The sequence below is a fragment of the Narcine bancroftii genome, chromosome 3 (assembly GCF_036971445.1).
Source record: "Narcine bancroftii isolate sNarBan1 chromosome 3, sNarBan1.hap1, whole genome shotgun sequence".
Lineage (NCBI taxonomy): Eukaryota > Metazoa > Chordata > Chondrichthyes > Torpediniformes > Narcinidae > Narcine > Narcine bancroftii.
Window position 1 is genome coordinate 112,453,209 of NC_091471.1, and position 17,627 is coordinate 112,470,835.

The window sequence follows — 17,627 nt, forward strand, 5'->3', positions numbered from 1 at the left end:
AAAAAAAGCAGCAACCCAATCTTACCTGGATTTTGCTTATAGGAAGGTTGTGTGTTTTGATCGGTGGTGTGCCACAATGAAAGTAGAAAATAACTTTGATTTATTGAGGGAAATCATTCTGATTGAGGAGATTAAAAATTGTGTTCCTGACGATATTCAACTGTACTTGGCAGAGAAAAATATAAAAACTTGGCAAGAATTGGCTAAATTCGCAGAGGAATATGCTTTAACCCACAAGTCTAAGTGGACACAAGGGAAAACATTTCAAAGGAATATTGCTGATAATCCAAGTAGAGTGGAAAGAAAATCTAGAAGTGAGGATAAAGGAAGAGAAATGGGTGAAGGAAAAATTTTTAAGTGTTATTTGCCACTATTGTAAGAAGCCAGGACACATAAGAGCAAATTGTCCTGTACTGAAAAGGAAGAAAGAGAAAGGGGTGGTACCAACTGCCTGTATTCAGAGTGAGAAAGTTAGGGATATTTTAAAACCATTCGTGACTGAAGGTTTATTTTGGTTGAAGAAGGATTCAATCAAGTGCCAGTTAAAATCCTGTGGGATACTGGAACAGCCCAATCATTTGTATTAAGCAATGTTTTGAATTTTGAACGGGAGACCGATACTGGAGGTGTGAATTTAATTAAAGGCGTTGGAGGTGAAGCAGATCCTATACCTTTGCATAGAATAGTGATGAAATCAGACTTAGTTAATGGCCCGGTTACGATAGGGATAAGATTAAGTCTGCCGATGGATGGAATTTCTCTTTTGTTAGGAAATGATTCAGCAGAGCGGTGAAACTCACAAGCAAGCCATTGGTTTATGAGTCCAAAAAGGATTTGGAAATTTACCCTGCGTGTGCCATTATTAGAGCCATGTCTAGAAAATAGGTAGAGGTAGAGAAAGTCTGTGATGATCCTGTAGTGGAGGCAAGCATTGAGGACAAACCTAAGGATCCAGCTTTGCTGTTAAGAGAAAAATTAATAGCTAGACAAAAGCATGATCCTAATCTTGCTGGGATAAGCGAGAAGATTCTGTCTAACCAGGAAATTGAAACTGTGCCAGTAGGTTACTTTGTTCAAGATGGAATATTGATGAGAAAGTGGAGACCACAAGTGAAAACTGGGCGGTAGTAAGGCAAGTTGTAATTCCCAAAACTTACAGGAATTAAATATTAATGTTGGCTCATAGTACACCTTTGGGAGATCATCTTGGAGTGAAGAAGATGGTAGAAAAGATAAGAAAACAGTTTTATTGGCCGAAATTAAGAAAGGATGTTGTGAACTTTTGTAGAACCTGTCACACTTGTCAACTGGTGGGCAAGCCTAATCAAGGACCACCAGTGGCACCTTTACAACCTATCCCTGCTTTTGGGAAGCCCTTCTCAAAAGTAATAGTGGATTGTGTTGGCCCATTGCCAAAAACCAAAGCAGGAAATGAACATTTGTTTACACTCATGTGCACGGCTTCGAGGTTTCCAGAGGCTATTCCACTGAAAAACATTAAAGCAAAGATGATTGTGAAGGCTATGCTAAAATCTTTCACACTCTATGGCCTACCAAGGGAAATTCAATCGGACCAAGGGAGTAATTTTATGTCTGGAATATTTCAACAGGTGGTGTATGAATTGGGAGCTCATCAAATTGTGTCGTCTGCCTATCATCCTGAAAGTCAAGGGGCCTTGGAAAGGTTCCATTTAACTGTGAAAAATATGATGAGGGCTTATTGTGTGGAAAATAATAAGGATTGGGATGAAGGAATCCATTTGTTATTGTTTGCTGTTAGAGATGCAACTCAGGAGTCTCTTGGCTTTAGTCCATTTGAGTTGGTGTTTGGTCATGAAGTCAGGGGTTCATTACTATTGTTGAAGGAACAGTGGATACATAATGATATACAATCAAATCTGTTGGATTATGTTTTCAAATATGAAAACAGATTACATCAGGCTTGTGAGATGGCAAGGAAAAATTTTAAAACTTCTCATGGAAAAATGAAAATTCAGTAGGATCAAAAAACAAAAATTAGGGACATTAAACCTGGTGACAAAGTATTGGTTTTGTTTCCAATGCAGTCAAACCCTTTGAGAGCTCAGTTTTCAGGACCATATAAGGTGAAATCAAAAATTAACCAGGTCACCTATGTCATTGAGACACCTGATCGTCTAAGAGAGACACAGGTCTGTCACGTGAACATGCTTAAACCTTACTTTGAGAAAATGACTGAGGAAGAGACTAGGATTCCAACCAAGGTGCTAGTTATAGAGGAATGTAAGGAGGAGATAAGTTTCATGGAAGGTCATGGAGCACAGAAAGTGATAAGACCCAGGTTGGAAATTCTATAGTTTTGCAAAACTTAGGCACCAAGTTAATGCATTTGACTAAACCAGAAAGGGAAGAAATGAAGACATTACTTATGAAATTTAAGGATATATTCCCAGATGTTCCAAGAAGAACTACTGTGGGTTGTCGTGATGTGAAGGTCAGTGATGCTAAGCCTATTAAGCAGCATCCTTCCCAAGTTAATCAAGAAAATAGCAGATTGTTGGATCAAAAATGACATAATCTGAAAATCAAGTTCAAATTGGAGTTCGCCCTGTGTCCTGGTGCCTAAGCCAGATGGCACAATTAGGTTTTGTACAGATTATCGAAAGGTAAACATGGTGACAAAGACTGATGTGTTTCCTATTCCCAGAATAGATGATTGTATAGACAAGGTGGGAAAGGCTAAGTTTCTTACAAAGATTGATCTCTTAAAAGGATACTGGTGTGTTCTTTTGACAGAGAAAGGAGCTTTCTGCATTTATTACACCTTCGGAATTGCATGAGTATAATGTTATGCCTTTTGGGATGAAAAATGCACCAGGCACATTTCAGAGAATGATTAATGCAGTAATTCAGGGCTTAGAGCACACAGTAACCTATATCAATGATTTAGTAATTAGTACGGATACATAGGAAGAACACATGCTTGAATTAGAGCAGTTATTTCAGAGACTGGTGGAAGCACACCTCACAGTGAATTTGCACAAGAGTGAGTTTGGACACGCCACTGTAATTTATCTGGGTTATGTGATAGGACAGGGACAGGTGGCACCAGTTGGAGTGAAAGTATAGGCTATCACTGCGTTTCCTATCCCTGGTAATAAGAAAGCTCTTCGGAGATTTCTAGGTATGATTGGCTACTATTGTAGATTTTGTAAAAACTTTGCAGAAATTGCACTCCCATTAACAAAACTACTTGGAAAGAAAGAAAATTTATCTGGTCAGATGCATGCCAGGAAGTGTTTCTGAAGTTAAAGGCCATTTTATGCCATCAGCCTGTACTTGTGTCCCCAGACTTTGAAAAGTCATTTTCTTTAGCCGTGGACGCCAGTGATGAAGTGGTTGGTGCTGTACTGTTACAGAAGAAGGATGGTGATGGAGTAGAACATTCTATTTCATACTTATCCATCAACAAAATTACTCGACCATTGAGAAGGAGTTGTTAGCGCTTGTTTTAGCATTGCAACATTTTGATGTGTATATTTGTACTGCTCAAAAACCATTAATAATATATACTGATCATAATCCATTAGTTTTTCTGTCTAAAATGAAAAATAAGAACAGACAGTTAGTGAACTGGAGCTTAATGTTATAAGAGTATGATTTAATTATTACACACATAAAGGGGATGGATAATGTAATAGCAGATTGTTTGTCAAGATGTTAATCTGGGTCAATATAAATAAATATAATCACATCTTGCTTTAAAAAAATGGAGTGTTTATTTTATTTTATTAATGTAATACTTCCATTAATTGCTAAAAATTTGTTCTTGTGGCCCAATTTCTTTTAGCAGTAGAGGTATTACAGAGTTCTGTGTTGTCTTTTGACCTATGTGTTGTGTGGTTTTATGTTAAAAAGTTACAGTTTGCCTTTAAGAGCCAAGGTGAAGATGAACTGCTGAGAGAGCGGGAGACAGACTGGGTATGTGCAGAAAATGATCTAAAGATTTCTGGACTTGGACAATATACCACCACTTGGGGTGCTGTGGCGTGGAAGAAGGCCCAGAGCATGAGTCATGGTCTGGAAGATAGTTTAGAATGTTGGGATTTCAAAAAGGATGAACATTCCGAAGGCAGCCAGAAGGATCTGGACCAAGCTAATTGTTCCTCTCTCTGCAAGCAACACAGGACAACTTCGAATTTTGTGCTCTCTCTCTCTCTCTCTCAAAGATCTTTTGGCTTCAGTTTACCAAACAAACTGAATTTTGTTTATGATCTTTGCTTTGGTTGAGATCGAAGTTTTGTGAGTCTTGTGTCTAAGTTTTTCTGTGTGCTGGTTGGAAGTGTAGTTTAGACTTTGATTACATATGTTATATTTAGGCTGGGGAGTTTATTAGTTTTTACACTGTTATAGAGATTTGCATAGTAACCATTGGGCATTGTTATAAAAGGGGGGAATTTTGAATTAAAGTTTGAAGGTGAATGTTTTTGTTAATAAAGTAATTGTTCATCTTCACCCCTGTGTGATATGCCTTCTTTGTGGTTGCTGGTTTGATCTTGTAACAGTCACATACAAACATTTCAAAACAGATCTCATTTAAAATGCTGGTGCTCTGCTCAAGCCAGACATTCCAGGCTGCAGGTGCCTTGGCAAAAACTTTGAAGAATGCCTATAAGGACTTCACAGGTGGGTGTTAATTGGACATGCTGTGGAGTTAATGATTATTGTTTTGGAAAGCAACAGATGAACAAACTCAGAAGATTGTGTCTGGTGTTGCATTCTGATTGCAGTTGGCTGTTCTAAGAGGGTCATGTGGTTTTCTGTGAGTAAGAGAGAGAGAGAGAAGAGAGAGAGAATTGAATTCTACAGTTCAGCAGCAGTAGCTGGGACTTGAACATGACAAACTGGCAAGTTTGTGGAACAAACGCATTTTGAATACGGGATGTGAGTTCTTAGTTCAGCCCTTGTGGTTCATACAAAAGGAGAGGACTGGCTGTCTAACGTTTCACTTGAAATAAGGGAAACAAAAAGGAACTCTGTGGTGACCTGAAAGAAAGAGGTTATTATCTGGAAAACCTGATGGGGCAAGTTTCTTCAGCAAGACACTGAAGTAACTGCTCAGAAAAATCAGTTGTGGGTGTCCCATGAGCAACAAATCTCTCTGAAAACTGACAAGAACCTTTCTGAGTGGTAACCATTTACCCTTCAAGAAGCCTGGTAAAATTCATAAATGTTACATTCTGTGCACAGTATAAGAATTGGCTGCAACCTAGTGAACATGGAGGAGTGAGAAGTGAGATTGGACTGTGAATCAAATAACTTTTCGAACCTTACTCACACATTACATGCACGTGTGCTTAGAATTAGAAGGGGGTTATGTTAATAGTAATAAGTTAAAGTTTGATCCTGTTTTCATGTGTAAAGATAATTAAAACCAACTTTTATTTAAGTAACCATTTGTCTTGGTGAATTTCTATAGCTGCTGGGTTTTGAGGTCCTATGGGCTCATAACATAGACTGAAAAATTGTTATCAGGAACTTCACGATTTTCTCTCAGGTTCTTTGAACAGCCAAGGATACATTTCTGGCAGTTTCTCCATTTTTAAAGATGCTTCCTCCCTTAGTTTTTCTTCCTTTTTTATATTTATACCATCCACCATTTCACACTTATTTGAGTTGGAGATGGGAGTTTATTGTTGCATAATCTACAAATACACCAAAAGTCTTACTTGCTGCAGCCACACATGTGCGAAAGATACACCAGCTACAGAAGTATCAGTTGCCACAATATGCCCAAACAGAAAAATAGACAATAAATATCGAAGGATAGCTAAATAAATATTAACAGTTGCAGTTAGTGCTTTAATTACAATGTTGGCATCATCCTGGTAAATAAGAAAATTTGCAGATACTGGGATATAGTGCAGTACACAAATGTGCTGGAGAAACTCAGCTAGTCACTGAAGACACCTGAAGAAGGGCTTTTACTATCTATGAGTGCTTAGCAGCCTTCTGAGTTTCCCCAGCACTTTTGTGTACTGTATTACATTGGCATTAACCTTCCAACAAATTATTTTTCAATTATTGTCGATTTACTTTTAATTTCCTTATGTGGCTTCACTCCCAGATGAATTCAGGAAAGTGAATTAAAGTAAAACATCTGGTCTGCTCGGAGAACTTGGCCGAGTATTAAAAATCTGTGCTGACCAATTTACAAAATTAATCATGGATATCTTCAACAACTCACTCCAGTAGGGTATGATACCCACCTGTTTCAAACAGGCATCAATCGTACCAGTGCCCAAGAAGAATGTGGTAACCTGCTTCAATTACGATCGACCAGTAACACTTACAGCAACAGTGATGAAGTGCTTTGAGAGGCTGGTGTGAAGCATATCAGCCCCTGTCTGAGCAGTGACATGGATCTGTTCCCATTCACCTTTGGTAGCAACAGATCTACAGTGGATGCCATCTCACTGGCTCCACACAAAGCCCTGCAACACCTGGACAGCAAAGATGCATACATTAGTATGCTCTTTATCGACTACAGTTCAGCATTTCACAACATCATCCCCTCAAAATTGATCAGCAAACTCCAAGACCTGGGACTCATCACCCCACCCACTGCAGGAGTTTAGAAACAGTTACTTTTTGATTATTGTAGGAGTTTAGAAACAGTTACTTTTTGATTATTGTAGGAGTTTAGAAACAGTTATAGAAGGTAGCAAAAGCAAGGAAATAGCTAAAATGTTCTTTGTGTAAAATGGCGCATGAAAAAGTAGACAAGATAACAGAGGAATTTAAGGAGATATAGAAATATGCACGTACACACAAAGGGCTTGTTTAATAGGGGGTGGGGAAAGGAGGTGTGAGTACGGGATAGGAGAAAGTCGGAGTCAGTCAAGAGTCAGGCGAATAGGGAAAAGTGCCAAACCAATCCAAGAAGGATAAATGTAAGAAAAATGTAAGGGGAGGTGAATTGAAAAATGTATAAAAACAAAGAAGCTTCCCGCCTTCGGTGTACTTTCCCGAGGTAGGGGGAGAGTACCCAACCTTGCAATGTTGTAAATATAAATAAATGTTCTTTGTTCTCAACTTTTGTCTCAAGCATATTTTGTGAACGTGAAGGCACTTCTCACAACTTGGGAGCTCGTCTGGGATCACACTCCCTCCACTGACTGGTGCTTGTTTGAAGAGGGGTCGGTGCACCCCGGCTGATTTAGCCGGACTCCTGGTCATCGAGTGTCCAGCCAGTGGATGTAGCGAGTGATATCCGAGAAGAGACGTTGAGAACAAACAACGGGACAGCCGTACAAGTGACGTGCTGGGAAGGCTGGCCAGCTGGGTAAGACCTTATTTTTTCCATGGGTTGGGGAGGAAGTAGGAATAAAGGTCCAGGAATAGGACTGAAAGGTCCGGGAATAGGACCGAAAGGTCCGGGAATAGGTCTGAAAGGTCCGGGAATAGGACCGAAAGGTCCGGGAATAGGACCGACTGACTGAATTCCCCCGGGATGCCCATTGGGAAGGCAATTGATGAATTGGGATGTGGGGAAAACCCGCGGGAAAGACAAAAAGAAAATGATTCAATATTGTTGCCATGAATGGCCTAATAATCCAATTAAGGGGTCTTCAGTATTTTGGCCAAAATACAGTTCGGATGAGGATTGGGTATGCCAGGCGTTGAATACCTGGCTTTATGAGTATAGACCTGAGGACTCCGAAAGTAGAGATTATGCTGCCTGCCGGTTGTTTGTAGAATTTGACCAGATGGTGATGAATACAAGGGATCCGGCGAAATCTAAGGAACAGGAGCCATTGGCTCCTCTTCCTGAAAATTGGGACCTCTTGCAGGCATTACCTCCACCATATCCTGAGCCAGCTCCTCCCTTGCCCTCTCCTCCCCGCCCACTTTATCCTCCCCTTCATATGTCTGCCACTCCAACCCCTACGAGACTCATCAATGAAAATGAATGAGAAAACACGATAAGGATTAGGTTACAAGGTAAGGGTCCTCCGCCGCCTCTTACCCCCCAGGTATATAACCCAGACTGTACGGGATTGTTGGAAGAGCAGTGTGAAAAACTTCATGAAGAGAAGGCTGGGGAATTTGCTTTGGGTCCCAGACATCATAAGGAAGATCCAGTTCCATCAGGAGCCTGGGGACCGGACCCTTCTCAGGCGCAAATGCTTCCCCTTCGTGAGGTACCTTTGGGAGGTCCAGGGGGTGGAATAGGCTTTGTAAATGTCCCCTTGACTAGCACAGGTGAGAAATTTTAAACGGGAAATGAAGTCTTTAATTGAAGATGCTCAAGCCTGTACGGAGCAATTAGATCAGTTTCTGGGACCTAACATTTACACCTGGGATAAGTTAATGTCTATATTCAAAGCTTTATTTTCTTTAGATGAGAGAGGAATGATTCGACAAGCTGGAATTAGGGTGTGGGATCGGGAACACCAGGGAGGTCCAGGAGCAGTTGCTGGAGAGGACAAATTCCCTCTGGTCAATCCACACTTGGATAAGGGGACGGTAGATGGTCGCACCCGGATGGAAGAATACAGGGTGAACCTGATAAAGGGAGTAAGGGAGTCAGTACCAAAAGGACAGAATTTTAAAAAAGCATTCGAGGTTTCCCAGGGCCCAGAGGAAACCCCCTCGGCCTTTTTGACTAGACTGCGGGCAGCAATACAACAATATGGAGAATTGGATATAGAGTCATCAGTTGGGGAACAATTAGTTTTGACAGGATTTGTTACAAACTCAGCCCCAGATATACGAAAGAAACTTCAAAAGACTGAAAATTGGCATGAACAGGGATTATCCCAGCTCCTACAAATAGCCCAAAGGGCATATGTCCAAAGGAGTGAGGATAAGCAGAAAGGAAAGGCGAAGATATTAATGCAGGCGGTAAAGGAAGTCGTAAATGGACAGCAGGGAAGTCAAAGACGCCGGACCAACGGTCCGGGCGGATGGATGGGAATGAGAGAAAGAGAAGGGCCAGGATTTGAAGGATGGGACGAACCTCAGGGTCCACGACCACGAACGGGGGCTCCAAGAGGTGGTCCCAACAAAGGATGGCAGACAGGGCCCAAGATTTGTTTCTATTGTAAAAGACAGGGACACTTCAAGAGGGAATGCCCCCAGAGGGCTAGGGACACACGATCCTATGTTTTGATGGAGGAGGAAGATTAGGGGAGTCAGGGTTCTCCCGTAAAGACTGCCGTGGGGCTGCACGGAGAACCATTGGTAAACTTAAGCATAGGACCCCACGAAGAAGATATGATTTTTATGGTAGACTCAGGGGCTGCTCGTTCTAGTATTTTAACCAAACCCAAAGGAACAGTTTTTGACAAGAGGGTGGTTATTTCAGGGATCAGGGGATCTAACTTTGAGGTTCCTGAATTAAAGGGCCTTAGGATACAGATGAGGAAAAAGGTGATAAGGGGAGACATTCTACTCGTCCCTCAGGCGGGAGTTTGTCTATTGGGTCGAGATTTGCAGGACTCGGCCCCAGGGGAAGGGGATCGGAGTCCAGTTCTGTACATTGACTCAAGAAGATCACAAGTTGATAGACCCCAAAGTGTGGGCGAAGAAGGCAAATAGAGGGGGGTTGGATGTTCCCCCACTTCAGGTCACGTTAAAGGATCCCAATCAGACAGTTAGGCGTAAACAGTACCCGATTTCTATGGATGGAAGGAAGGGATTGCAACCCGTAATCGATCAACTACTACTGGATGGTTTGCTTGAACCCTGTATTTCCCCCTTTAACACCCCAATATTGCCAGTCCGAAAAACAGACGGTACTTATCGGCTGGTACAAGACCTACAAGAGTTAAACAAGGTAATTTTGGCCCGATACCCCGTTGTACCTAATCCATATACTATTATGGGAAAAAAAGATTCAATTAGTAAATGGTTTAGTGTGATAGACCTTTTGGGCTTGCCCTCTGGATGAGGGCAGTAGGGACATGTTTGCCTTTGAATGGGAGAACCCGTATACTGGACGAAAGAACCAGTATCGCTGGACAGTTCTTCCGCGAGGCTTCACAGAGTCCCCTAATCTGTTTGGCCAGGTATTAGAACAAATGTTGGAAGAAGCTCCAAAAAGATTGGATTGTCAGCTTATACAATATGTGGATGACTTATTGATTACGGGGGAAGGACAAGAGTCTGTTAAATAATATACGGTGGATATGTTAAACTTTCTGGGAGAAAAGGGGTTGAGAGTAGGTGAGGCGAAATTGCAATTTGTACAGCCAGAGGTAAAATACCTGGGCCATCTAATTAGTCAGGGGTGTCGGCGAACCGGAGAGAATACATGGCATTTTGCAGGTCCCACCTCCCAAGGATACCCGAGAGCTCAGGAAGTTCCTTGGTCTGGTGGGATATTGCCGAATTTGGATAGAAAATTATTCTAGTTTGGTAAAATTTTTGTATGATAAGTTAGTTGGCCTAGATAATTCTCTTGTTGTCTGGACAGAGGAAGAAATGGAGGCATTTAAGAGGATAAAGAGTTGTCTCGCCAAGGCTCCAGTGTTGGCATTACCTGATTTGAATAAACCATTTGACTTATTTACTAATGCAAAGGTTGGGGCAGCTACGGGTGTATTGACCCAGGAGCGAATGGGGCTCCGGCAACCAGTGGCGTTTTTGTCCAAAGTATTGGACCCAGTTTGTCGCGGATGGCCGGAATGTGTCCAGGCTATTGCTGCCACCGCTGTCCTGGTAGAAGAGGGTCGAAAGATTACCTTTGGCGCACCCATGACTGTCCATATCCCGCACACCGTCCGAACTATTCTGTTACAGCGTGCGGGGAGGTGGTTGACTGATTCGAGAATTCTAAAATATGAGGCAATTTTGATGGACCGAGATGACTTGACGCTGGTTACTAATCGGGACCAGAATCCAGCAGCATTCTTGGTATCTCCGTCAAGTGAGACAACTTCTGACCAGTTAGAACATGAATGTTTGGAAATTATAGATTTGCAGACTAAGATCCCGAGCGATCTAGGAGATGAGCCTCTATGTGAGGGAGAAAGATGGTTTATAGATGGTTCTTCTCGTTGTATAGAAGGAACCCGTTACAGTGGATATGGCATAGTGGATGGCAAAAACGGTTCCGTGATCGAAGATGGTCGCCTCCCCGGTCCCTGGTCAGCTCAGACATGCGAGTTATATGCACTGTATCGAGCCCTCCAGGGACTACAAGGAAAAGTGGGAACAATTTACACAGATTCTAAATATGCTTATGGGGTTGTACATACCTTTGGAAAAATTTGGAAGGAACGGGGGTTGATTACAGGAAAGCGCCAAAAATTGGTTCATGAAAATTTAATAATCAAATGTTTGGATGCTTTCATGCTGCCTAAGGAGGTAGCCGTGGTCCATGTGCGGGGACACCAAATAGGGGAAGCCCCGAAGCCCGAGGTAATAGACAGGCAGATGAGGTCACAAAGGAAGTCTCTATGGGAGAGACTATACAAATGCATGTGTTGTTACCTGTACCCCAGGAGTTACAGAAAAATCCTATTTTTACCGAGACAGAGCAGCGACAGATGGAGACACAGGGGATGTATAAAACCCGAGATGGATTGTGGTGGACAACAGACGGGTTACAAGTTTTAAATCAGGCCGTAGCAAGACAGGTTATAACCGGACTCCATCAGCAATCACACTGGGGAACGCAAGCATTGGTTGATGCCTTTAGTAGTCGGAACTATTGCTTTGGTATTTATACCCTCGCTAAGCAAAGTGTTCAGGGGTGCCCCCTATGTCAACGGGTAAATAAAGCCTCCATGCATAAGTCTATGAGTGGAGGTCATAGCCTGACTGTGCGCCCCTTTCAGCGCATGCAAGTTGATTTCACTGAATTACCAAGGTCCGGTAATTACAAGTACCTGTTAGTAATGATGGACCACTTTACCCGTTGGGTCGAACCTTTTCCTACTTCAAATGTCCGAGCCGGAACAGTGGTTCGATTAATTCTAGAGTAGATTAATTCTAGAGTAATTCTATCGAGACCATTGACTCGGATAGAGGACCGCACTTTACATCCCGTGTGCTGCAGGAGGTCTGTAGATTTTTGGGCATAGATTGGCAATTACATACCCCATGGCACCCTCAGAGTTCAGGACGAGTAGAACGTATGAATCAGACGCTTAAACTTCAGCTCACCCGCCTGTGTGCTGAGACAGGTCTTTCCTGGCTTAAATGTTTACCCCTGGCTTTGATCCATATCCGTACCGCTCCCCGTCGCGATGTTGCCATCTCCCCGTATGAAATAATGTTCGGCCTTCCTTATCTGGGCTCCCATACAGACCTCCCAATACCGGAGGCAAATGACCAATTTATATCTAAGTATCTGCAGGAACTTTCCACCGCATTGGTTGATCTGAGGAGAAGGGGGATTCTAGCGCAGACACCGCCTTTGGAATTCCCCATCCATACCATTCAACCCGGTGACTGGGTATTGATTAAGTGTTGGAAAGACGCTAAGCTGACGCCAACCTGGGATGGTCCTTATTGTGTCCTTTTAGTTACAGACACTGCAGTTTGGACTCGAGAGAGAGGTTGGACACATGTGCAACGAGTAAAACGTTTTTGTCCTCCCCCTGAAAATTGCAAGGACTCCAAAGACTCAGAGTGGCAATCTGAACGACATACCGATGGACTTAAATTGACTTTGCAGAAGAAGAATTCAAGAAAATGAGGAATATGTATCTTTTATTTTGTGTTATTGTAACGGGATGTTTCTTGGTTAATTGTTACATCACCAAATCTTACTCACTGTATTAAGAAAAAGGGGGAAAAGGAATGTAAAAATCTGCCATACCTCCCTGTTCTCAGTTTGGTTGTGTGAAGTCCTATTGGAAAAGGGGCCGCACTTGGAAATATAAAGGGGAAGTTTGGAAAGTTCAGTATTTTGAGGAGTGGTCAGGTACACAGGCACGATGCTTAATTCAACAGGAAAGTCTGAACTGTTTATTCCCTGAATGTTCCTGGTGCAGGAACGAGAATAAAATCTATACTGTCCACCTGAGTACAGGGGAGGGCTCTAAACGGAGTAGGTCTCCATCCTGCCCACCTATTGGGCCAATATGCTTAGCTCAATTGAGAAAACAGGGGGAACCCCTTGTCAGGTCATCATGGTACCTTGGTCGGGATTTCTCTAAAGTGGAGCGCCAGAGTACAACAGAGAGGCCTCAAGATATGCCTGCTCTGCCAAAAGGTGATCCAAAAGATTTATACGAAAGGGCAAGAAAACAAGCCAACAAACATAGGCTCGGGGATAACCTATGGGTCGATTTTCATCAACTTACAGTCCAAGAGCTTGGTGTTCGCAACTGTTGGATTTGTAGCGGACCAACCCGGGATGGAACTTGGCCATGGAGAGGTGAGCCATTAGACGATTGTACACTCCTTGCCTCCAATATTTCTACAAGCACTTCTGATCAATCCCGTGAGTTTTGGAAGTTGGAAAATTATCCACAAGGCTTTGAGTGTTTGGTAAAAGAACACGGCAGGTACCCAAAAGGCGATTTGGCTTGCCAGCGCTGGAAAAATATCACTAGTGGAAATTGGGTTCCTGCCCCGCCTACCGGATTCCTGTCCCTTTCTAATCGATCAGATATTCCCTGTGTAGCCCCTGGTTCCCATTAATGATACATGTGACCTTGCTGATGTTGGGTTTTGGAATTGCACTGGTTTCAACCCTTATCAGGCAATTCCTGCGCTGAGATCCTTCAGGGAAAATTCTAGTCCTTCCAGCTATGCACCCGACGGCTTATATTGGATTTGTGGTAATATGGCTTATACATACCTTGAACCTGACTGGAGTGGAACTTGTTGTATTGGAATGATACAACCACACTTCCATCTTCCTCCAGATTCTGATAAACATATTTCCACTCGACTACATTCCCCCATACAACGCCGTTCGGTTGAGATTGGCAGATGGGGGGGATGACTGGCCCCTGAATGCATCATTTTATACTATAGACCAGCTACGTGGGCACAGGATGGGTCATGGGGGTACAGAACTCCAATCTACATGCTCAATCGTTTAATCCGTTTTCAGGCTGTCCTAGAAATTATTACTAACCAGACAGCTACTGCTTTGGATTTATTGACAGAGGAACAGCAACAGATACGAGCAACAGTTTATCAAAACCGCCCGGCCCTGGACTATTTATTGGCTGCAGAAAGTGGTGTGTGTGGCAAGCTGAATCTTTCTAATTGTTGCCTTAAAATTGATGATAATGGGAAAGCTGTTAAAGACGTCTCTTCAGGTATACGGAAACTCTCTCATGTACCAGTGCAGACATGGCACCCTGCCATTGACTCATGGTTTTCTAAATGGTTTAGTGGTTCCTGGTCATGGATACATTCAGCACTTGTCTTCGTTGCCTTTATTCTTCTTGTCTTAATTCTAATCCCTTGTATTCTTCCTTGCCTCCAGTGTTTAGTTAAACGAGCCGTCCAACAAATCAGCCCCATTATGGTTCTGCAACAACAGAATTATGCTGAAGCAGCAGAGAACCTTCTGGAACTATGGGAAAAAGATACCTCTATTATTTAGACAGGTTTGAAAGCGTAGCTCTTTTTAAGGGGTGGATTGTAGGAGTTTAGAAACAGTTACTTTTTGATTATTGTAGGAGTTTAGAAACAGTTACTTTTCGATTATTGTAGGAGTTTAGAAACAATTATAGAAGGTAGAAAAAGCAAGGAAATAGCTAAAATGTTCTTTGTGTAAAATGGCGCATGAAAAAGTAGACAAGATAACAGAGGAATTTAAGGAGATATAGAAATATGCACGTACACACAAAGGGCTTGTTTAATAGGGGGTGGGGAAAGGAGGTGTGAGTACGGGATAGGAGAAAGTCGGAGTCAGTCAAGAGTCAGGCGAATAGGGAAAAGTGCCAAACCAATCCAAGAAGGATAAATGTAAGAAAAATGTAAGGGGAGGTGAATTGAAAAATGTATAAAAACAAAGAAGCTTCCTGCCCTCGGTGTACTTTCCCAAGGTAGGGGGAGAGTACCCAACCTTGCAATGTTGTAAATGTAAATAAATGTTCTTTGTTCTCAACTTTTGTCTCGAGCATATTTTGTGAACATGAAGGCACTCTCACACCACTGTGTAATTGGATCATGGATTTCTTCACATCCAGTCCACAATCAGTGAGGGTTAGTAAGAACATCTCCTCCATAAGTACCAGAGCACCACAGGGCAGCATTCTTAGCTCCATGCTCTACTCACTTTACAACTATGATTTTGTGGCTCGATACGACAACACCATCTACAAATTTGCTAATGATACTGTTACGGAGTCCAAAGGACCCCAAAAACCAGCAGCAATAGATATGCATCACAACACAGGGTTACTTAAACAAAAGTATTTTTTAATTATAATTGAACAAGAAAATAGAATTAATCTTTAACTTATTACTTAACCCACTTACTTAATCACCCCCCCCCCCATACTAAATGCAGGTGTGTGCAATATATATTTAAGATTAGAAAAGTTATTTGGATTACAGTCCAATCTCACTGGTTGCAGGCAATTCTTGTACTGTGCACAGAAGTTAGCATTAACAAAGTTCACCAGTCTTTGGTACTTAACAGGCAAATTGTTACCATTTAGGAGGGTTCTTGCTGGTTTTCAGAGAGAGATTCCTTTTCCAAGACATCTACAACCGATTCCTTCTCAATCAGCCTTGCTGACGAAACTTGCCCCCTTCAGGGTTCTCCAGATGATCCTTTCTTATAGGTCACCTTTCACACCACCAGTCTTCTCCTTTGACCAGGCAGCCTTCCAAATTTTGCCAGCTTGTCCTTCTTGAACTGATTTCTGTCTCCTCTCTCTGTTTCACACCCTCCCTCTCTCAGAGCAAAACTGTTCTCCTCTGCCTGCAAAGATCACATGCTCTCCCAGGCAAGCTGCTGTCGATACTTTGTTGCCTCCTACAAAAAGCATTCTGCAAAAGTCCTGCAAATATCCACCATCAGACTCCTCAACAATTAACTCAATCAGGGACTCATTTAACGACCCTTACCTTTGTACTTTATTGTTTGTTATTTTCCCTCTCTCTACAGTCAGTTATCTACATTTCTTTATTTGTTTACATGTTTACACTGTGTACAGTTTATTTTTTGCACTACCAATAAGTGGTAATTCTGCATCGCCCACAGGAAAAAGAATCTCAAAGTTGTATGTGATGTCATATATGTACTCTGACAATAAATCTGAAACGTGACCTGGTTTGGTGGGTCTTGAAATGGTAATCTACATGGAAAATGCATCTTGGGAAGGAACTAACAGAGGTATGGCTACATCATTAAAGTCTTAAAATATTTCCGACAAATCTGCCTATGTACCTTTTAACAGTAAATTTCTGCAGATGCGCCCCTCCAAAAGCTGTTAAAATTGAATTCCTGCATATGCTTCAAAAAAGAGAAGTGCAAGGTTTAGAGAGGTAAACACGACAGTAGGAAATGGGTGAGAAACAACTCTGAAGTTCTTTGGATGGATGGATTTTGGAGAGCGTTCACAAATTCGTGGAGAAAAGGTAAGTAAAATAGGAAATGGTAGATATACTCTCCATGAAGAGTAAAAATAGGACTCGAATTGTTTGGGGGTCATATGTACGTTTCAGGTACATTGACACGCCTTATTTCGCCTGCTGTTAGGTGGTGTAATAATAATAATACCAAAAGGTGTAAAGTACACTTTGACAAAGTTCTTTCCAAAACCCAGGTAGATTTTCACCAGTGTCTGTGGATGGAAGCAACTTTTATTCTGCTCTTTCGGGCACCGAGAGAAGAAAGAGGGCGTTTTCCTTTATTCGATTTCAGAATTCCAGCATCTGCGGTGTTTTACTTTTGGAACCCCCGTCTGCCCAATGACGTTCAGTGACGCAGCACGTTCCCCTACAATTGGAGGCGGAAGAGTGCGCAATTTCCTTTCTTCCATTTTCGGCGAGGTGAGGGAGCGGGAGCTTGGGCCGGGGGAATGGAATCGCCTTTCATCGACCCTCTCCTCTAGTGTGTGGGGTCGCGATCGGCGCTAACGCTGAGTGTGCGGCTTTGCGCCGCGGGGCAGGCTTATATTGCCGCGTTTGTTTTGACCATTGGAGGTCAATTCCGAGTGTTTCGCAGCGACGGTGGAGTCGGCCTGCCCGATAAGGGTTGTAGGGGGAAACGAGCCGTGCGAGTGTCCGTTGGCCGCCGGGTAACCGTGAACCACAATGGGTCGCTCACTATAGTTCATCTCGGTGCAAAGGGAGAAGGGTCCACAGCAAATGGCCCAGACACCTTCCTACCTCTCAGGAAGCTACTGACAAGACATGTATACGGTGTCCCTTCCTCGGGGCATTTGGGATCCGAGCTTCTCAAAAGTTCCCAGTTCCGCTGCTCAAATCATTTTTTGAGTAGACTTGATGTGTAATGTATTTACTCGAGGGAAAAAAGTTGTACTCAAAAGAAAATGGAATATGTCACGATCAAACATTGTCCCACTGTCCCCTACAGACAGTGAAATATTTTTGAAGTGTCACTTGGGTAAGGAAATGAGGCAGTATTTTTTTTGAACAAAGTAAAAACACAAAAATGCTGGAGGAACTCAGCAGTTCTTGCAGCATCCAGAGGAGTT

At 42.5% G+C, this 17,627-nt stretch overlaps 1 protein-coding gene across 3 annotated transcripts; it reads left to right on the forward strand.

Moving 5' to 3' along the window:
* The first annotated feature begins 7,332 nt into the window (after window positions 1-7,332).
* On the forward strand, window positions 7,333-15,064 carry LOC138757485 (uncharacterized). Of its 3 annotated transcripts, none has more exons than XR_011353626.1 (2): window positions 7,333-11,706; window positions 12,516-15,064. XR_011353626.1 is itself a non-coding variant. In XM_069924905.1 (2 exons), exon 1 carries the CDS (start codon window positions 10,468-10,470, stop codon window positions 11,602-11,604), a length of 1,137 nt encoding a protein of 378 aa, XP_069781006.1. In that variant the 5' UTR covers window positions 7,333-10,467; the 3' UTR covers window positions 11,605-11,624; window positions 12,516-15,064. The 3 variants fall into 3 exon arrangements, 2 of the variants coding, with proteins under 2 accessions (XP_069781006.1, XP_069781007.1); XM_069924905.1 differs by having other exon boundaries at window positions 7,333-11,624; XM_069924906.1 differs by having other exon boundaries at window positions 7,333-11,624; window positions 12,522-15,064.
* The last annotated feature ends 2,563 nt before the right edge of the window (window positions 15,065-17,627 follow it).